The 23,458-nt window shown below is 47.9% G+C and overlaps 1 protein-coding gene across 1 annotated transcript; it reads left to right on the forward strand.

The window, feature by feature from the left end:
• Positions 1-6,132: 6,132 nt before the first annotated feature.
• LOC147957313 (chaperone protein ClpB1-like) lies at positions 6,133-8,628 on the forward strand. The gene is made up of 6 exons (XM_087535031.1): positions 6,133-7,038; positions 7,155-7,273; positions 7,390-7,730; positions 7,810-8,080; positions 8,159-8,356; positions 8,446-8,628. Exons 1-6 carry the CDS (start codon positions 6,219-6,221, stop codon positions 8,626-8,628), a joined length of 1,932 nt encoding a protein of 643 aa, XP_087391157.1. The 5' UTR covers positions 6,133-6,218.
• Positions 8,629-23,458: the final 14,830 nt, after the last annotated feature.

Consider the following 23,458-nt stretch of genomic DNA (forward strand, 5'->3'; position numbering starts at 1 on the left):
TATCTCAAAGATCATCATATATGTCCCTGATATATTATAGTTCATCACGAAGCTCTAGTAGCTTGGTGGTAATGACTTTGGAGAAACATTACTATCTCATCTGGAAGATCAACTCCCACTCGATTCAAGCAATTGTTGTACTCAGGCAATCTGAGCACAAGTTCAACAATTGAGCTTTTCTCCCTTAGTTTGTAGGCTAAGAAAATCGTCGGAGGGCTTATACCTCTTGACGTGGGCACGAGCCTGAAATCCCAATTTCAGCCCTCGAAACATCTCATATGTTTCATGACATTTCAAAACCGTCTTCGGTGCCTCAATTCTAAACCGTTTAACTGAACTATCACGTAGTTATCAAAATATGTATGTCAGATGTTCACAACATCCACAGACGACGTTCGAGGTTCAGCACACTGAGCGGTGCATTAAGGACATAAGCCTTCTATGAAGCAATGAGGACAATCCTCAGTTTACGGACCTAGTCCGCATAATTGCTACTATCAACTTTCAACTAAATTTTCTCTAGGAACATATCTAAACAGTAGAATAGAAGCGCGAGCTACGACATAATTTGCAAAGACCTTTTGACTATGTTCAGGATAATTAAGTTCATCTTATGAACTCCCACTCAGATAGACATCCCTCTAGTCATCTAAGTGATTACATGATCCGAGTCAACTAGGCCGTGTCCGATCATCACGTGAGACGGACTAGTCAACATCGGTGAACATCTTCATGTTGATCGTATCTACCATACGACTCATGCTCGACCTTTCGGTCTTCTGTGTTCCGAGGCCATGTCTGTACACATGCTAGGCTCGTCAAGTCAACCTAAGTGTTTCGCGTGTGTAAATCTGTCTTACACCCGTTGTATGTGAACGTTAGAATCTAACACCCGATCATCACTTGGTGCTTCGAAACAACAAACTGTCGCAACGGTGCACAGTTAGGGGGAACGCTTTCTTGAAATTATTATCAGGGATCATCTTATTTACTACCGTCGTTCTAAGTAAACAAGATGCATAAACATGATAAACATCACATGCAATCAAATAGTGACATGATGTGGCCATCATCACTTTGCTCCTCTTGATCTCCATCTTCGGGGCTCCATGATCATCATCGTCACCGGCATGACACCATGATCTCCATCATCATGATCTCCATCATCGTGTCTTCATGAAGTTGTCTCGCCAACTATTACTTCTACTTCTACAGCTAACGGTTAGCAATAAAGTAAAGTAATTACATGACGTTTATGTTGACACACAGGTCATAAATAAATTAAGACAACTCCTATGGCTCCTGCCGGTTGTCATACTCATAGACATGCAAGTCGTGATTCCTATTACAAGAACATGGTCAATCTCATACATCACATATCATTCATCACATTCTTCTTGGCCATATCACATCACATAGCACACCCTGCAAAAACAAGTTAGACGTCCTCTAATTGTTGTTTGCATGTTTTACGTGGCTGCTATGGGTTTCTAGCAAGAACGTTTCTTACCTACGCAAAACCACAACGTGATATGCCAATTGCTATTTACCCTTCATAAGGACCCTGTTCATCGAATCCAATCCGACTAAAGTGGGAGAGACAGGCACCCGCTAGCCACCTTATGCAACTAGTGCATGTCAGTCGGTGGAACCAGTCTCACGTAAGAGTACGGGTAAGGTCGGTCCGGGCCGCTTCATCCCACGATGCCGCCGAATCAAGATTGGACTACTAACGGTAAGCATATTGAACAAAATCAACGGCCACAACTACTTTGTGTTCTACTCGTGCATAGAAACTACGCAATAGACCTAGCTCATGATGCCACTGTTGGGGAACATAGCAGAAATTCAAAATTTTCCTACGTGTCACCAAGATCTATCTATGGAGTCATCTAGCAACGAGGGGAAGGAGAGTGCATCTACATACCCTTGTAGATCGCTAAGCGGAAGCGTTCAAGAGAACGGGGTTGATGGAGTCGTACTCGTCGTGATCCAAATCACCGATGATCCTAGTGCCGAACGGACGGCACCTCCGCGTTCAACACACGTACAGCCCGACGATGTCTCCCACGCCTTGATCCAGCAAGGAGAGAGGGAGAGGTTGAGGAAGACTCCATGCAGCAGCAGCACAACGGCGTGGTGGTGGTGGAGGAGTGTGGCAATCCTGCAGGGCTTCGCCAAGCACCACGGGATATGAGGAGAAAGAGAGGGAGGGCTGCACCAACGAGAGAGATCTAATCGCGTGTAATGGGCAGCCCCTAGGCCTCACTATATATAGGGGAGAGGGAGGAGGGTGCGCCCCCTCTAGGGTTCCCACCCCTAGGGGGGCGGCAGCCCTAGATGGGAAAGGGGAGGCGGCCAAGAGGGGAGGGGGAGAGGGAGGCGCACCAGGATGGGCCCTAAGGCCCATACCCCCTTAGGGTTTGTCCCCTTTCCATCTCTTAGGCGCCTTGGGCCCTTGTGGGGGGGGGCTCACCAGCCCACCTGGGGCTGGTCCCCTCCCACACTTAGCCCACGCAAGCCTCCGGGGTTGGTGGCCCCACTTGGTGGACCCCCGGGACCCTCCCGGTGGTCCCGGTACATTACCGATAAACCCCGAAACCTTTCCGGTGACCAAAACAGGACATCCCATATATAAATCTTTACCTCCGGACCATTCCGGAACTCCTCGTGACGTCCGGGATCTCATCCGGGACTCCGAACAACATTCGGTAACCACATACAAACTTCCTTTATAACCCTAGCGTCATCGAACCTTAAGTGTGTAGACCCTACGGGTTCGGGAGACATGCAGACATGACCGAGACGTTCTCCGGTCAATAACCAACAGCGGGATCTGGATACCCATGTTGGCTCCCACATGTTCCACGATGATCTCATCGGATGAACCACGATGTCAAGGACTTAATCAATCCCGTATACAATTCCCTTTGTCTATCGGTACGATACTTGCCTGCGATTCGACCGTCGGTATCCCGATACCTTGTTCAATCTCGTTACCGGCAAGTCTCTTTACTCGTTCCGTAACACATCATCCCGTGATCAACTCCTTGATCACATTGTGCACATTATGATGATGTCCTACCGAGTGGGCCCAGAGATACCTCTCCGTCACACGGAGTGACAAATCCCATTCTCGATTCGTGCCAACCCAACAGACACTTTCGGAGATACCCGTAGTGCACCTTTATAGTCACCCAGTTACGTTGTGACGTTTGGCACACCCAAAGCACTCCTACGGTATCCGGGAGTTGCACAATCTCATGGTCTAAGGAAATGATACTTGACATTAGAAAAGCTTTAGCATACGAACTACACGATCTTTGTGCTAGGCTTAGGATTGGGTCTTGTCCATCACATCATTCTCCTAATGATGTGATCCCGTTATCAACGACATCCAATGTCCATGGTCAGGAAACCGTAACCATCTATTGATCAACGAGCTAGTCAACTAGAGGCTTACTAGGGACATGGTGTTGTCTATGTATCCACACATGTATCTGAGTTTCCTATCAATACAATTCTAGCATGGATAATGAACGATTATCATGAACAAGGAAATATAATAATAACTAATTTATTATTGCCTCTAGGGCATATTTCCAACAAAGACTCCATCCAGCAGCAACACGACGGCGTGGTGGTGGTGGAGGAGCGTGGTACTCCAGTAGGGCTTCACCAAGCACCGCAAGAGACGAGGAGGGAGAGGGGTAGGCTGCGCCAAGGAGATTGAATCTTGTCTCTGGCAGCCCAAAACCTCAAGTATATATAGGGGGAGGGGAGGGGCTGCGCCCCCACCTAGGTTTCCACCCCTAGGGGTGGCGGCCAGCCCTAGATCCATCTAGGGGGGGGCGGGCAAGGGGGTAGAGAGGGGGGCGCACCACTAGGTGGGCCTTAGGCCCATCTGAGCCTAGGGTTTGCCCCCTTCCACTCTCCCTTGCGCCTTGGGCCTTGGTGGGGGGGCGCACCAGCCCACCTGGGGCTGGTCCCCTCCCACACTTGGCCCATGCAGCCCTCCGGGGCTGGTGGCCCCACTTGGTGGACCACCGGGACCCTCCCGGTGGTCCCGGTACATTACCGATAAAACCCGAAACTTTTCCGGCGACCAAAACAGGACTTCCCATATATAAATCTTTACCTCCGGACCATTCCAGAGCTCCTCGTGACGTCCGGGATCTCATCCGGGACTCCGAACAACATTCGGTAACCACGTATATCTATTCCCTATAACCCTAGCGTCATCGAACCTTAAGTGTGTAGACCCTACGGGTTCGGGAACCATGCAGACATGACCGAGATAACTCTCCGGTCAATAACCAACAGCGGGATCTGGATACCCATGTTGGCTCCCACATGTTTCACGATGATCTCATCGGATGAACCACGATGTCAAGGACTTAATCAATCCCGTATACAATTCCCTTTGTCTAGCGGTACGATACTTGCCCGAGATTCGATCGTCGGTATCCCGATGCCTTGTTCAATCTCGTTACTGGCAAGTCTCTTTACTCGTTCCGTAACACATCATCCCGTGATCAACTCCTTGGTCACATTGTGCACATTATGATGATGTCCTACCGAGTGGGCCCAGAGATACCTCTCCGTTTACACGGAGTGACAAATTCCAGTCTCGATTCGTGACAACCCAACAGGCACTTTCGTAGATACCTGTAGTGTACCTTTATAGCCACCCAGTTACGTTGTGACGTTTGGCACACCCAAAGTATTCCTACGGTATCCGGGAGTTGCGCAATCTCATGGTCTAAGGAAATGATACTTGACATTAGAAAAGCTTTAGCATACGAACTACACGATTTTTGTGCTAGGCTTAGGATTGGGTCTTGTCCATCACATCATTCTCCTAATGATGTGATCCCGTTATCAACGACATCCAATGTCCATGGTCAGGAAACCGTAACCATCTATTGATCAACGAGCTAGTCAACTAGAGGCTCACTAGGGACATGGTGTTGTCTATGTATCCACACATGTATCTGAGTTTCCTATCAATACAATTCATGCATGAATAATAAACGATTATCATGAACAAGGAAATATAATAATAATCAATTTATTATTGCCTCTAGGGCATATTTCCAACAAAAAACACTCAGCCTCGACCAAGCGGAATAAAAAGCTTCTTCACATGAAAGCCCCCTTGTGGCCGGCCGGTGACTTATGTGAAGCCCTCTTGTCGACGGTGGCGACCTGGCATGGCGTTGGTGGAGCTGAGCATGAGGACCGGGTCCATGTGGAGGTATACGCGGGCATGGTGCTCGCCTGCGCTGTCGTCAGAGGTATACCCACTGGCGCATCCCGCCCTGGGTCTGCGACACGACCAGCTCCGCCTCGGGCCGCCGCCGCCGCCACATCCCACGACCAGCTGCTCGGGCCGGAGAAGGAACGACAGTATGGGGTACGGCTTCTCATCGGGGGCGTTCGGGGGTGAGGACGGGCTACGGCCGTTCTTGGGGGTGTTGGTGATCCATACCAAGGGTACGTGGAGGACTTCGCCTTCAAGGACGGGGCGCCCATCACCATCCTGCGCGCCATGGCCTCCTATGCCAGAGCGCGAAGGTTCCTTGCTAGTGTTTGAGAAAATTTCGACAAAAAATCTATTGGAGTTTGGCTATTTGGCTCCCGAGCTCATCTGCTCCCACGCTGAATTCAAAAACATACAAGAAAAATTCAAAAAATCTATTTTAGTACATTTTTTCTACTTTCTCTCAACTGGGTGCAGATGAACCCGTGCTTAGAAATGAATATTCGAGTTAATTGTAAGTTTTAGTCCGCTGAATTTAAGGGATCAACTGAAAACGACCAAAGCTTGTTAAAGTAAAAATACTTTACTAAAGTTTACTCGGCCGTTTACATCTCTATATTTCGGCTAGAGATGCTGTTGGCTCCACCTCTTATCTGGGCGACGTAGGGTTGTTGGAAAGGAACGGACGAAGAGACGTTCCTTACTTTTCCCTACAAAATCCACAACCAATTTCCAACTCCAATACCAATTAAAATTTGCGAGATGTGGTCGTTGTATACACAGAGACGGATTGGAAGAGATCTGTCGTATACTCATAAATACATCCTGTGCGGCACATCGCAATATATTAGACAGACGGCGATTAACGGTCTTGTGCTGCACCTGCACGTCGAATCGTATCGAAACAAATCGAACACTCTTCTCGGCACCTTCTTCTTCACTTCCAGTTGGTGCTATGCCGTGGTCTTCCCCGGAAAGCATGCTCTTCATCGGAGCATCGGCCGTTGCCAGTACTGCTCTAGCCTGGGCAACATGGACGTTGCTCGACGAGTTCATGTACCACAGACGCCCTTCGGACACCAACTACGACCAACTCATCGGCATCAAGCCCCTGGATGCCACCGGCAGCCTCAGGACCTTGGACGCCGCCACGACTGATCCTGTCATCGGCCGCGACGACGAGATCGACCGCCTCGTCTGCATCCTCTGCCGGCGCATCAAGAACTGCGCCGCGCTCGTCGGCCCCGCAGGGGTCGGCAAGACAGCCATCGTCGAGGGCCTCGCGCAGCGCATCGCCGCCGGGAACGTCCCCGACACGCTTGCCGGCGCGCGCATCGTGGAGGTTGACATGGGGGCCATGATGGCCGGGACGCACTGGCGCGGCATGTTTGAGCAGCGCATCAAGGACGTCATCAAGGAGGCAGAGGAGGCGGAAGGCAAGGTCATCTTGTTCATCGACGAGATGCACATGGTCGTTGGCGCCGGCGGCGACAAAGGAGGCCCCATAGACGCCGCCAACATCCTCAAACCTGCGTTGGCCCGCGGCCGCATCCGTTGCGTGGGCGCCACGACCTCCGAAGAATATGAAAAGTATGTTCAGACAGATGCCGCGCTCGAGCGGCGGTTCCAGAAGGTTGTCGTCGAGGAGCCGAGTGTGCATGCGACCGTTGCCATCCTGCAGGGGCTGAAGCACAGGTACCAAGAGCACCATGGCTTGAAAATCCAGGACGATGCTATTGTAGCCGCTGCACATCTCGCTGCCCGCTACATTACAGGTACGTATACATACGTCAAGAAATCAGTTTACGCTTATAGTCACTTAATTATGGAAAACTATACGATTGTTTATTTATGTTGAAGATAATTAATTGATGTATTTGATCATTGCCAGGCCGCAAATTCCCTGATAAAGCAATTGACCTTATGGATGAGGCATGCGCCACAACAAAGATGCACGCGGACAAACAAACGACCGCGGAAATTGTTGTTAGCCCTGGACATGTAGCACGGGTAAGTCCCAAATAAACATATATATGAATACTTAATTTGCATATGTTTTACTTTTTACGAAGATTCACGTATGTTAATAATGTGATGTGTTTGTTACATCAAAATTTTATTCGAAGGTTGTGAGCCGATGGACTAAAATTCCTCTCGCTACACTTCACCAAGAGGATAACGACAAGTTGTTCCACCTAGCGAAAAAATTGCATGAGCGTGTTATTGGCCAGGATGAAGCTGTTAATTTGGTTGCGCAGGCAGTCCTACGTTCTAGGGTCGGTTTTGATCAAATCGGACAACCGATAAGTGCATTCCTCTTTTTGGGCCCGGTTGGCGTCGGAAAGACAGAACTTGCTAAAGCCCTCGCAGAGAAGATATTTGACAATGAAAAGGCGTTGATTCATTTTGATATGTCAGAATATACTGACAGTGGATCTGTGTCACGTCTCACCGGAGGATCTCGAAGGTTTGATTCTTAAACTTGATATACACTTCTTGTTTCTAGGCACACACATATCTCAAAAACATTATTTGATTTTCTAAAGCTATGAAGAATATGGACAACTCACCGAGAAAGTCAAGAGGCTCCCATATAGTGTTATCCTTTTCGACCATGTGGATAAAGCAAATGCCTCGGTATTCAAGGTTTTTCACCAGCTGCTCGACGATGGTATGTTGACCGATGGCAAAGGGCAAGTTGTAGATTTCAAGAACACTATCATCATTATGACCTCAAATATCGGAGCAGAGCACCTACCATCGAGAATTACGGGCGAAAATGCAATCAAATCTGAAAGAGATATCCTCATGAATCAGGTTTGCGAATCCCAACTATCCTTGTAACGTCCTCGATTGGCAAGCCAATGATCATCTTATGTACACTTGTTCATGCAGGTTAAGAAGCGCTTCAAGCCTGAACTTATCAATAGACTAAGTAAGGTTGTGATATTCGAGCCACTTTCGCACGATGAATTAAGGAAGATTGTGAAAATCCAGATGAATAATGTCATTTCGACAGTAGCTAACAAGGGTGTCTCTGTACTTGCAACTGATGCGGCCCTAGACGTCATTCTGTCAGAATCACATGACCCGGTGAGTATATATAACTATATATAGCTTTTTTCAATAACCATCACACGATGAAGATCCATGGTCCAGTTTTTAACCCTTCAAGCTCATAGGTCGACGGCGCAAGGCCCATTAGAAGGTGGATGCATAATCACGTGATCACGATTCTCTCGGACATGCTGGTCGATGGAGAAGCCTGTGCAGGCTCGACAATCTCCATTGATGCTGCCGTGGACGATAAGAGTGGGCTAACGTTCCAAGTGTTGAAGAAGCAGCAGGAGTTGGCGGATCAATGAGATGATTTTGGCCGTTGTCACTCCCATGATAGATAAAGAAAGATGCATGCTTACATAATGCATAGGCATGTAATGTACACAGAAGTTATCATATATTGTAGTAAAGGGTTAATGAATGTAATGACAAGTGCGTACGGGTGTTTGTTGTTTCTTTGTTTGATTGTTTTTCTTTTTCTTTTTAACTTCCAATCGGTATCAACGAGTTACTATTTCTTCCCAAAAAATATGGATTTTTCCAGAATTTGCCAGCAGAGTGCACACCGGGTGGAGCACTCCAAGTATAATTAAAACTAGTAACACAAGGAAAATTTCAGTTTCAACACTAAGATGTGAGGATTATTACAAATAAGAATCCAGACACACAACTTTGCCACACTAAATTCTTTTCGGCAAAATAATGACTTGTCGAGCACAAACCATGGTACTCAGAGAAGATCAGACCGGGAACAAACATAAATAGTGATTCCTAAACTGACATTAGTGGTGTATCATTACTACCGAAATCACTAGTTAAGGGGTATCCTTTACAGGATAGCTCGAGCTCCAGTGGGCTCCATGTTCGCCACCTAGCCAAGAAACCGACCAACCTAAAAATCTCGGATCGGTGATCACCCTCCCCCCCCCCCTCCCGCGGCACTGCAACCTCTGCCTCGTTGCCCGCCTTCCTCTTATCCGCTCGTCACCCGTGGCGTCCGACGGCTAGAAGTTCCCGCTCACTTCTTGGTCATAGCAGTGGCCTTGCATGAGTTCGGTTGTTCGAGATTGAGGTGAGCAAGGATTTAGAGAAAGACAAGGATTGGATGCAAATTGGAAAATTTTGGAGCAGTAGGCAGCGTGAGTGCCTAAGTTAACGGCGCAGAGTCGAGTTAGAGTGTGTGCATTACTTTGGGCCATATGGAACTATTGAAATGATGTGGTTTTTAACATAAAGAATATTAACAATCTTGTGCAGTTTATCTTCAGAGCTACTTGCTGGATCCGCACATGGTTGTTACTTAGTTGTGCGGAAGCCAAGGAGCATATGGCTTATGCGTGCAACTGATGCGCGACAATAGCACGGGGTACATACAACCGGTTTGGATAGCCGTCCAACAATAGGATTGGTGTATAGGCATCTAGTCCTATTTTTAGCCTGATGTGGCTTTTGGGTTCTCCTCTTTTATACTGTTTTTGATGCGTTTTTGTATCGCAATACATACTTGTCGGATCTTTGTTAATAAAATGGTTGCATGCTTCGATTCGATGCAGAGGCCGAGGGCAATCCTCCTTTTCAAAAAAAAAAATTGTGAGAGCACACACTGAGCATGCAAGAAGCAGGAAGGAGACCAGAGCCTGGTGGCGCATGGACTTATACACGTACGCTACGCGACCCACGGATGGGATGGATGGCACAACGGTGCTAACTGTAGCGCATACCGCTAGTGGCAGCGGCGGCAGATCGGTATGAGGATAACGACGGCGAGCCATGAATGATTTGACGATGGAGTACCAACACAATCTCTGGCACCGCACTACTTCCACCATTGGGATAACGTAGTGCTCGATCAAGACGCCGAACTCATCATGGGGGACACAAAGTCCGATGTCGACGACGCGACGTCCGGACAAATAGACAACATCTCATCGGACAACGACAAGGCATAGGGCATCATGTCAACGGCTTTGATAAATTATACATAATAGCAGTAGTCTTTGTTTAGAGTGTTTTTTTTATAGAGCCATGTTTAAGTCTACTAGCTCTCTTTAGTTATTGAACGTGTTCGATTGATTAAGTGTGAGCTCTAACTCATTGGCTCTTTTGTTTCCCAAATTAGCAACTATTGTTAAATTGTGCAATAACGTGTTTGATTAATTAAACTTGTTCTAAATTTGTGACATTTAACTTCTCAAAATATCTATATTCACTATATTATGAAACGAAGGGAGTAATATTTAGGATCTTGTGATATTTAGGTCTTACATATTCTAGTGTCAAAGGTTTAGACCCACTTTACGTATGGAGAAATGAGATGGTCATAAATAGATTATTAGGATAAAAAAATATTATTAGGATAAAAAAACTAGTGACTCTTTGTCTGCGCAATGAAGGATACATAAGCCAACTATAGGATGCTACTAAGTACTAACTATCTTACCTTATTTTTACATATGCACCCTATATAAATTAAAAAAACATATTTATGTATATCTTTGTTTTCAGTCATTTCCAAAGCAAGAGACAATATTTATGCTCAAGAGACAAGAAAGGTATTCATAGAGCACCATGGTATAATATTGAAGTCTTCCTCAAGATGGGCCAGAAAGATGCTGGTCATAGTTTTTCAATTTATAAGTATCAACTAGCAGTAAGCTTCACAATAGATGACAACCTTGAACGAACCATCAAGTCTCATGTTTATAGCTAACCGCAGCAATTCATCATACACGGAGAGAAGTCGATTCCACAAAACAACAAACTGAACTAGTTCCCTAGTTCCAAACTGTGATGAACTGCAAGCACCCCACGGTATTTTCCACAACAGGATTTCTAGTTCGCTATTTCCAATCATGGATAAAACCCTACAGGAAATAATGATAGGGTAATGTTGTAAAAGGGCTCTTAGTTTTTGGCTTGTCATACTGCGGATCCACATCTAAGGAAAAAAGCTGCATGACGAGGGTATAGCTATCCAGCTAGACAACAAGACATAACGTAAATAGCCAGGGGAAGATTCGGCATCAACTGAATAATTTTTTTTTAGAAATGGAGGAGGACCCCCGGCTTTTGCATCTGGACAATGCATGTAGCCACTTTATTAATTATATTCACATAAGACCTTACAAAGTCATACAATAGTAAGACTAAAGCCATCATCTAGGCAACATCTGTCGCTACTCCTATCCAGTTGATGTAGGGATGCTGATAGTCTGGGGCTAATACCAAACAGACCTTGCTGCCAAACCTAACATCTAAGATCTGAGGTCCCAATCAGGACGCCTGCCGGGTATGGGCACCCATCAGTCCGGCACACTCCTCAATCAGGACGCCTGCCGGGTATAAGGCCGCCACAACCACCTGCCACCAATCCATCTTCAGAGTTGTACTGTTGCATCTACCATGCCAGATCTCTCTGCCATCGACGCCACCACGACGACAGACAGCGTCGTCCTCCTGCGTGAGTCCATCCTCGCACATCGGACGCCGAATCTGCACTGTGCCACGCCGTCGAGATCCGTCGCCATCAATGTGTCGGATGAAGCACCGCTCCACCAAAGATGCGGTCCACTGGTCCCTCGAGCCCATGCAAACCTCCAAGAATGACGCCTCCAAGGGGGAAACCACATAAGAACGCTGCCGTCTTCCGATCTACTGATCTAGGGTTTCCCCTGGAGGTAGCAGATAGTGACCTTAAACTTCTCCTCGACGATGCCTTCAAGAAAGGAATGTCGCAAAAAAGCGTCATCACCACCGGCTTTGCCAGTAAACCGAAAGCAAGTTTTCACCCCGATCTATTCGAAGGACCTCCATCAAGCATCTCGTGCACGATCGCCGCCATCTCTGCTGGGGACTGGACGATCGTCCAGCCGCCGCCACAGCCTGACCGGCCATGGCACCACCAGGGTGCCTAAGCCGGCACCGTCAGGCCCACCATGCCCGCCTGTAGACGCCCTCCAGATCTGCCGACCCGCAGAAGCCCATCCGAGCACGGCGAGGCCCGCGATCTGGGCCGCTGCCATAGGTGCTCCTCAGCCGCGGGGAGAACGCTCCTGTGCTATCGTTGTCGTCACACTCGTCGCTGGGCACCCGCTGCTCCTTGCCGCCGGCACATCGCTGAGCCATGAGCCGCCGTCGTCGATCGACAAGAGATCGCCACCACCGCGTAAGGGGGAGGGCCCCGCTGCCGCCGTCACTGGTCAGGCTACATTGGCGTGGCATCGGGCCGCGGCGGGAGGGGGAGACTAGAGTGGAGACGTAGGGCCGGCGGCGGTGGATCGCCCCCCGTGTCGCCAGGGGCTGGGTACGCGGGGGTAGGAGGCGACACGGGGGCACAGGTGCCCAGATCAATGGGTGTGGGACTCCCGGCAGTGGGCGGGCTCCCGGCGGCGGCGGGATCGGTCGACGGCGGGGTTGGGCGATGGCATCGGCCACGCGGTGCCAGATATCGTTGCTCATGGCGGATCTCGCCACTCCGGCCTTAGTGGAGGAACCCGGACCAGGGGCGGCGGCCCCTTTAGGCATGGCGACGGCGCCCTCGGCTGGCGACGTTCGCGGGGGGTGGGGGGGGTGGATTGATGGCGTCTTGACCGCGTGGGTGGTGAGTCGCCGGTGGATCTCCTCCGTGCTGCAGGCTCTCTCCCGCTGCACTTGGTGGCTTACCATCGCGGTCATCGGCCTTGGTGCGTTCGCGGGGGCTGGTAGAGGTGACATCGGACCGGAGGAAACTCTGGATGACTCGTTCATCCCGATGGTGGCGATGACCAGGGTCGCCGTTCTCCTCCTTGCAGGCGCCGTCGAGGTCCCTGCCCTCCACCCCGACCCCATGCCCGGGTGAAAACTCTAAATCTCCTTAGATTGGGTGCCGGCGGCACAGCGTGTGTTGTACCCTTTTTGGAGGCGCTGCCTGGGGCCTTTGGGTGCTTGGTTTGACGAACTGCAGGTGGAGGGGATGAGACCAGTGACTCGGCATCAACTGGACATGAAAGATGGAAGCTTGTCGGCCTTCAAAGTAACACTGACTATGAGGTGCCGTGTTCATTGCAAGAAGAAATTGCTATCATCTCAAGTAAAAGGCTTGTTAGCAGCTCCCAATCTGCCAATGTGGGGGGCAGGATTAACAGTAGAAAACAAAGAAGACTCGCCCTAGCTCCTGGTCTTGCGTGTATGAACACTTAGCAAGAACACTAACTCCAAACTAGATTATGCACTAGTTACATAATGATTACATTTGAAACTAAGGTAATTCCAGACTCGCAGTCTAGCTAATGGGATACAGTCGTAAAAAGAAGTAAAACTTAATGCCTGAAATTAATGGATAGTTCATATTTCCTTTTAAGTTTTTCGTGTATAAATAGTTTCTAGTTTTATGACTATTACCATTTTAGAATCAGTGTGAAATAAGCCAAGTTTCTTAGCTAGTTAAATCCTAGATACTGACATTTCAATAATACACACACACACACACACACACACACACACACACGCACGCACGCACGCGCACACACACACACACACACACAATGTTTTCCTGGTTCCCAACTTAACATAAATGTCACAGGACACAATGAAAACATAGGGTATAATGCTGAACACAGGCTCTCGGTTTTGTCTTGTCATACTAGGAATCCATTGTTTGATATTTATGTGGCTTTCAACATTTATTCAACATGATTATTATTTATTTATATCAACATGGAATTATTCATATTATTAATGTTTGTGACAGGGAATAACTGATGCAGAATTTCACTCGAGGTGCCGAGGACGACTGTGATGGAATACAATAGAGGAATTAATAGGGATCGACTCTACTAGAATTTATATGTGCGTATGTATTTTTCCCGAGACATCACGGGGTGGAAGAGCTGGGTTTGTTTTGTAGGTTCGGCTCTGCAGGTTGTTGACTCACATGATTAAGATTGAAAGTTGATCTCATATATACAATCTACTCATGGCATATGACTCACACATGTGTGCTAGGGACTAGTATACTTAGACTCGTAAAACTAGCATGTTTGATCGTGGTTTTTTTTTTTGAAATGGTTTGATCGTGGTTGGTAACATTGCCAAGGAGTCGTACGGATCTTTTCAGAAACAGGTGGAATAATAAAACGCGTGAAAGTGGAATCTATAAATAGGTCCCTACCCTCTAGCCTCAAGATGCATTGTGAGCGACACCATGAATAAGTCAGAGAAATTAGAGGGTAGACCGCATAGTCCACAATTTCTAACATTGGCATCCGAGCCGATTAAGGGTTAACGATGTAGTCGTCGACTCAATTCGATCCGTAATGGATTCCGCTGCGTACACTCTGCCGATTCGATCGGGGTCAACTTCATGCTCGGGCAATCTAAACCAAGGTCAGGATGGGAATCAAAGTAGATCGATTTGTTGTACCTTGCTACAGATCGGTCCATCATCTCCGCCGCTCAAACTGGATCCGGAACTCCAGATTGATTTGCTCACCAAGCGCCGCCGCACTACCGCCTCGCACCGCCACACGCCGGGTCTTCCCCGCTCGCAATCCGCCATCAGCCACCGCGCCAAGTCCGCCAACTCCGCCCGGCGCTCGAGGCCCTCCGCCAGTTCAGCCGCCCCTCCGCCAGTAGCTCGCCTGCAGCCCGCCGCGAGTAGCTAGCAGTCCGCGCTGGTGCCGACCGTCATCGTCGTTCGCTGCATAAGCAGACCTCGTTGCCATCGCTCTGTTTACTCTGCTGTTCTCAGAGCCTCCCACCTCGACGGGTCATCAGGTACACGAGCTAGTCGCCAACGGCTGCTCAGAATTTGTCAGGCTTATCACCTGCTACTGCTCAACACCATCGAAAATAAATCTCTACTGAACTTTGTGGATAGATGACCTCCAATGGCGTTTTAACAGAGTTGCTCGGGAACTATAAGTTAGATGGCACAAACTACACTGTTTGGAAAAGGAATATGGTGTTTCTACTCATGGTTGAGAATATTTATACTACGTGATTTACTCTCGAGCCTGCAGATCCCGATAATGATGCTACTGTTGAGGAATTAATCCATTGCCTACCACTCAGATTGAGGAAGGAGAGTGCAGCCACTGCGGAACAAGCAGGAAGCTTGTTTATTGCTGTTATTTGTACAGTACTAGCGAATTGACGAATTGAGTCAGCTAGGATATTTTATGGTTTGGAAAAGATAATTCATGTTCTTTGATTTTACGGAGAAAACAAACGGGAAAGACCAAGAAAACCTGGGAAGGCTATTGCTTTTCTCTTCATCAAGTCTGCAAATCAGCTTACAAGGATGGCAGCAAGGAATTAACTCGTACGCGTACGCATTTACATGAAGTCTATGTCCACATTATTTGTCCAAGGATCAAATTATAACGAGGAAGGCTGGAATTACTTGGCTATCTTGATACTTGTGCGCACCCTGATCTGGGATGGAAATCACAAGGAATTAATCTTCACAATTTCAACATATGTCTTCACCGATGTACAATTGTTAACACTTTTCTTCCTTTCATTGAGTTATTTACAATCCATAAATTTTAATGTCATAGTTTGGAAGATGGAACATTATGGTTGTATTTTCTATGGAGAATAATATTCATCACATTACTTGCTGAAACAAACTGGACAAGGAATGTCGTTATTGAGGAAAAGGAAATATATTATATAGATACAAAATGGCTCGCATATATATATTTTGGGGCTGTTGAAATCATAGCGAATAGATTGCATGGAAAATTAGTGCAATCTGGAATACTTTTATTTAATGTTATATATCTCAGGAAATATATATTGCTGGTTATATATTGGTTATTTCTAACTCTACGGCAAAATTGATCAAAATAATTGATTTATCAGTTTAACTTCATTTGATATTTGCAATAGGGATACTATTTGAACTATGGAGGAATATAGAAAACTTTTAAAGGGAAGGATCCAGACATTGCACCTTGGAAAGGAAAATTTAATATTTATCATTGGAATTGGCAAAGAGGAAGTGGAGGAAAACTTTGATAGTTATACTAACCTTGCATGAGGAGTAATTCAAAGAAGTGTCTATATGAGCATCACTTATTTATGGAGGAAGATAGGATCCCTCTGTGAGAAAGGAAATTTGATCCCACTTAACTGTATGTCCATTGTTAATGTTTATCGACTAGTACTTTTCTAAATAGTTGGACCGTGTTCTTTGCTTTCATGTCATATATTGTGGAATAAATGGCTTCAATTTTAATATTCAAACAATTCAAAAGGAAGGTAGATTATTTGTACTTAGCACTTCGCTATATTTGAATACTTGGGAATTGGAAATTATGCCATTAAACTCCCTTGTGGAGGAACACCATTACTTTTTATATGACACTCTATTAAACTTCAATGAGAAGGAATTTAATTTCTTATTCTATCTTGGAATCTATTGACTATGAAATGCTATTTGGAAAAGGAAGAGTGGAACTATTGCTCAACTAAAAAAAAGAAACATTGTATTATGGAATTCCACACAATAGTCTCTTTTCTCTTGATGGTCCATTGGAATTTGGTAACCCAATTTGTTTATTTGGTGAAGATAACTCCATAAAGAGGCAAAATGGGAACACATGCTTGGAATTTATTATTTTTGTCATGGACGACTTGGTCACATATCATGGAACTGAATCGAGTGGCTTACTATTTCGAGAATTCGAAAATTTAGTGGGAGGAATTTGGGTTCTGAAGCACATATATAATGGATATTTAACTTGCACACCTTTTCTTAAGGTGGAAGGAGATAAAAAGCTTCACATCATTCTTTTGTATAAACTTATGGTATTTCTTTTGATACTCCCACTAGAGGTCATTTTTTCACTCATAAATGATTGCACTTGATATGGTTATGTTTATTTTTCAAAATACAAGTGTTTTATTGTGCTTGACACATTGTTTACTGAAGTGGAAAATTAGTTGATTAAAGGTTTTCATAGTTTTAACAATTGATTGGTTGGGGAAGTACACATTAGGAATATATCAATTGAATCTACAAAGATCACGGAACTTCATTCACCATCGTAAGATACCAAATACTCCACACCTGAATGGAGGAATTGAATTGTTTTTTTATATATACTCCCTTGTTGCTTGGAAGAAGCATTCCATACTGCCGTTCTTTATATCATTCTTCATCTAGCACAGTCACTCCTTATGGTTTGTAGACTGGAAGGAAGTATTTTATTTTGGCAGGAAAATCTCAATTACTACAAAGCACACACCAGGAATTTGTTATTTGTTATTCTAGTGGATCAAGTGTATGTTTTTTTATCTGGAAATGGTAAACTGGTGGAAAGTGGGAGCACAATGTTTGTATGGATAATGGTGGAATTAGTGGCAATCATACTAGAATATAAACTTGACCCCGAAGGAAACTACAAGTGAAACTCCTGACACTAACATGCTTAAGATAAGTGGGAGGAAATAACTTGGAATTTATGTTTGCACAATTATCGCGTGTTTTTGGGGGAAGTGACTCTCAATTCTTAGAGGAATAAATGAAGTCCCTTAAGAAAGCTTTACGTTTACGCAAGCTATGGGTGGAAGAAATGCGGGAATGAATAAACTCAATGCGGAAGAATAAAGTTTGAGAACTTATGGTCGTACCAAACAACCGCAAGCCCATTTTATGTGAGTGTTTTTTTAAGAAAATTTGGCTCACTGGAATATTAATTAAAATGTTACTCTTGTTATTCAATTCTTTACACAAAGGAAAATATACTTTTTGGAAGTTCTTTCTCTGGAATTTAAGGAAAGAGGGAATAAATACATGGTTCGCTAATTCAATATATTAATGTATGGTCTTATAACAAGCTTCACATCAATGGAATAGCAGGTCATATGGTTTTCTAAATGTAGCAAGGTGGTCATCTACAAATGTAAGTGTAATGTATTTTGCATTATTATTGTATGTTAACATTGTTGTTATTGTTTGCAATGATAAAGTCACATTGATGGAAGTGAAAGCTTGGTTATCTTATAACTTTCATATGAAAGGCATGTTTGAATCTTCCAATTATTCTGGGAGTGGAAATACATAGGAATGTTGTGATACATTTTTTCTATGGAAAATTGCAAACCTATTAAGATACCTTATAAGGGGAATCATACTCAGTGAGGAATTACATTTGAACTCCTGAGGAAAAAGGGGATACTAAATGGTATTGGAATTTGTATTAATTTTTTGTTATACTATCAACCTTAGCTACCGGAATTTATTGGTGCATTCAAGCAATGTAAGGAAATATGTGTGGCTAAGGGAATCTCACACATTATATGAGATCGTGGAATGTGCATCACAACCTGTCAACTATTCTGGAGTTTTTGGTTAAAAGTAAACACATTGTGGTTAAAAGTAAACACATCGAGGAAGTTACCAATGTATACACGAGGTGTGGAATGATTAAACTCAGGTACGTATATTTTATTTATTGTATAATAATACTAATATGGTGCAGGTTCATTGACTACAGTCAGGAATTCCTTTCAAAACATGTTTACCCATGGAACTTCATTTATTGATTAATATGTTTCAGCCAAGTGGGAGATGTTGGATATTTATGTGGCTTTCAACATTTATTCAACATGATTATTATTTATTTATATCAATTTGGAATTATTCATATTATTAATGTTTGTGACGGGGAATAACTGATGCAGAATTTCACTCGAGGAAGTAATACTCGAGGTGCCGAGGACGACTGTGATGGAATACAATAGAGAAATTAATATGGATCGACTCTACTGGAATTTATATGTGCGTACGTATTTTTCCCGAGACATCACAGGGTGGAAGAGCTGGGTTTGTTTTGCAGGATCGGCTCTGTAGGCTGTTGACCCACATGATTAAGATTAGAAGTTGATCTCATATATACAATCTAATCATGGCACATGACTCACACATGTGTGCTAGGGACTAGTATACTTAGACTCGTAAAACTGACATGTTTGATCGTGGTTGGTAACATTGCCAAGGAGTCGTACGGATCTTCCGGAAACAGGTAGAATAATAAAACGCCTGGAAGTGGAGTCTATAAATAGGTCCCTACCCTCTAGCCTCAAGATGCATTGTGAGCGGCACCACGGATAAGGCAGAGGAATTAGAGGGTAGACCGTTGTCGGTGTACTAGAGTAGGGGTACCCTAGTAACCCGAACTTGTGCACGGGCAGTCGCAGCATCCCGCGGCAAGGCTTGCCGGGCGACCGCCAAGATCCTCCGTGGTTCCCTTGGAGCCATTCAAGAACAAAGTGTCCAAGACAAGAAGACAAGACCCCGGCAAGAGGAGCTTGCCGGGAAGGCTAACAAATGCATCGCAAGACCCCGGCAAGAGGAGCTTGCCGGGAAGGCCACCCAAGGCACTTCAAGGAACTTGCCGCGGCGCACCACGCGTCCCGGCAAGGCCCGGTGAGCGACAAGCTCCCAGAAGCGACAAGACAACGACCGCGGCAAGGCGCTTGCCGCGGAAAGCCACCTCTCCGAGCCCGCGCTCCAGCACATCCACCAACGTGTCGCTCTGGGGCCCTTCCAGGCGTACGTGGCGGAAGGCTGTGCAGCCAGGGGCGTGCGGTGGCAAGCGGCGCTGACAAGATCGCCATTGTGGCGAACGGTGGCGTCCCTGGCGGTCCCTTTTCGCACTGTTTAGGCGACACAGACGGGAATTTAAGGCCCTTGTCCCCTGCCGTCAGGGTTAGGTATGATACACTGTAGCAGGTAGCTGTGCCTACTACAGCACCTTTCCATTTTTGCCCTTTGCCTCCGTTGCCACCTGTCGGTGACCCCTTGAGCATATAAAAGGAGGCCCATATGCAACATAGGGGGGGGGGGAGTTCGAACACTCACGCTCGGTCTCGTTAGCCTGCTGGTGTGTACTGTAGCACTCCGCGCTCCCGAGCAGGAAATCAATACAAACCACAAAGCAGGAGTAGGGTTTTACGCATCCGTGCGGCCCGAACCTGGGTAAATCGCTCGCGTGTATCGCCTCGATCCGCTCTTTGCACGACCTCCGCCCCCGCCGAACCAAAAGGGACCCGGTCCGCCGGTCCCATAGGTGTTCGTGGACCAGTCCCCCGACATCTTTGGCGCACCAGGTAGGGGGCGTCGAAGTTGTGCGAACCAGATCCGGCGTTCTCGCGAGCTAGATCTTCATCATCTTCATCAACATGCCGCCGAAGAAGAAGGTTTCGGAGGCAGCTGTTCCGTCCGCGCCAAACCCACCATCGCCGGGGCGAGCGGCTGATGGGGGAGGCGCCGGCGGAAGAACGCGCGTCGACGAGGGAGCTCACGGTGCTGCCAGGTCCAAGGACAAGGTTGCGCTGCCCATCGGCGGCGTAGCCGGCTCCCACAACGACAGGGCGCACTCCAAGACCTCGGCGTCCGTGCATGCACTGCGCCCATCTCAGGAGGCGCGGGACTGGCAGCGTCATGGTACTCATGGTACCATGCGTTCGCTAGACCAAGATCGAGCTGGTGGATCTCGGAGCGCTCAAGACCACCATGCGCGTCAACCTGCTGGCGCGAGCGAGACGCGGTCGCCTGGACGGGGTACTGCTCCTTCTAACGTATTTAGAAGTCCGAGCATATCCCGCTCCTCGCACCGTTCGCCACCGCCACCCGCCACTGCAGCAGAAGCTTTGGCGCGAGCTCAGCTGCTTCTAGACTACCCTCCAGCGGCGGACAAGATCGACGACTGGAGGGCCACTATCCAGAGTCTCATCGGCTTCACCAACGGCGACGCTCCACGGCAACCGAGTACATCGCAGCCGCGGCAAGCCAGCCAGGCACGAGCCGGAGACGACAAGACTAGTGGGGGTGCAACTACTGTGCACTCTCCGCCCCGAAGGCCAAGATCGCTGACCCGCCGGATCCACCTCGACAGCGACTCCACCGCATCGTCAGATCCGCGAGCTCGTCGCGATCAGCGCCAAGTTCTTCAAGAACGACAACAAGAAGACGCTCGAACTCGCATCGAGCGCCGAAGAGAAGCGCGACGTCAATCAGACCAGCGCGCTGGGCCCTCTGTTGACATGCATGCGCCAGGGGAACCAGGCGACTTGCCGTACGCGGTAGGTTGCCCTGCGTTCACCCGTGAGATGCGGCAAGTCCAGTGGCCCAGCACGAAGAATTTCAAACCAGATGTACCCGAGAAGTACGACGGCAAGACGCATCCATCGGAGTTCCTTAGCATCTACACCATCGCGGTGCAGGCTGCCGGGGGGCGAGACGACAAGATCCTTGCCAACTACTTCCCGTTGGTGCTCAAGCCCAACGTCAGGTCCTGGCTCATGCACTTGCCGGACAACTCCATATCCTCCTGGGCTGACCTGTGCCATCAGTTTGTCGGCGCCTTTACAGGCGGCCACAAACCTCATGGCCAAGAGAGCGACCTTCATCTGCTCGCCCAGAAGGAAGGAGAGCCCCTGCGCAAGTACATTCAGAGGTTCAGCCGTGTACAGTACAACATCCCAGACGTCCACCCTGCCGCGGTCATCAGCGCGTTTCATCAGAACGTGCATAACCGCAGGATGCGGGAGGAGATGGCGATGCGCAGGATCAGAGATGTCAGTGAGCTATATGCCCTGGCCGACAAGTGTGCATGCGCTGAGGAAGGGAGGAGACTCCCCGGAGAGAAGATCGGAGCAGAAGGATCTAACAGTGAGGATGCTGCCCCGGCAAAGAAGAACCGGCGGCGGAACAGGAAGAAGAAAGGCAAAGAGGTGCTAGTCGTTGAGCAGTCCGGCAACGAAGGTGGCGCCAAGCAGGCCAAAGTTGGTAGCTCCAGCAAGGAGATTGCCGCGTGCGCCAACTGCCAGGCTGTGGCGGTCGCCGACAAGCAGGACGGCTCCGACAAGCAGTACTGCAAGATTCACCGCACCAAGGGTCATGACCTCCAAAGCTGCAAGAAGGTCGAGCAGCTTGTCCAGCAGCAGAAGGCTGAGTACGAGCGGCGAGACAATGAGAAAGCCCAAGGTAGCGCTGGAGAATCCGGCAAGAAGCGTGCCGGCCGGGGGGGACGCCGCGGCAAGGCCAAGCAGCGGCAAGGAGACAGACCTCCCCGGGGCCGCGACAACGATGAAGACAACGACGACGACGAAGACATGGATGATGTCGAGACCAGTGAGCAGGAGTTTCAGAAAGCCACAGAGGTCTTGTGCGTTGACGGCGGCGCTTCCCTGCATACTTCACACCGCCAACTCAAGCAGTGGGTGCGGGAAGTCAATGCAGCGGAACCACCTGTCGAATCGCGCAAACTTCTGAAATGGTCCAGCACGCCTATCATCTTTGACGTTGAGGATCACCCTGATCACACAACTGCGGTCGGGTGTTTGCCGATGTTGGTTTCACCAACTATCCGCAACCTCAAGGTCACCAAGATGCTAGTTGACGGCGGGGCCGGCTTAAACCTGATCTCCTCCGCTGTACTCCAAAAACTCCAGATCCCTGACAGCGAGTTCGAAGAGACCGGCACATTCCAAGGAATCAACCCGGGAAGGAGCAAGCCGAAGGGGAAGGTCACGCTGCCAGTAACATTTGGCAGCGAGCTCAACTTCAGGACTGAGAGGGTCACATTTGACGTCGCCGATATTCCATTACCTTACAATGGGATACTTGGCCGTCCAGCACTCGCCAAGTTCATGGCAGCCTCTCATTATGAGTACAACATGCTAAAGATGCCAGGCCCGATAAGCGTCATCTCTGTCCCTGGCGACAAGAAGGATGCTCTTATCTGTGCCGACAAGATCTACCGGGAAGCAGCAGCCGCGGCAGATCACGAGTCACTTGCCGCTGAAGCTCCCGGGGGGAAGAAGACCAAGTCCGGCAAGAGTTCTGATGCCCACTCTGGCAAGCGCACCTCTTCGGAGTGCTGCGCTGCCGTCGAGGACGCACCATCGAGCTCCACTGGCAAATGTAAGAAGACGATGGCAGCTCCCCCAGAGACGAAGAAGGTGTCCGCCAAGGAGGACGGCACTGGTGGTACCTTCACCATCAGTGCCACGCTCGACCCTAAATAGGAAAGCGCGCTCGTTGCTTTCCTGCGGGCGAATGTCGACGTGTTTGCCTGGCAACCGTCTGACATCCCCGGTGTTCCCAGGAAAGTGATTGAGCACCACCTTGCCGTTTGTCCT

The sequence above is a fragment of the Triticum urartu genome, chromosome 7A (genome assembly GCF_056163025.1).
Source record: "Triticum urartu cultivar PI428250 chromosome 7A, HENAU_Tu73, whole genome shotgun sequence".
Classification (NCBI taxonomy): Eukaryota; Viridiplantae; Streptophyta; class Magnoliopsida; order Poales; family Poaceae; genus Triticum; species Triticum urartu.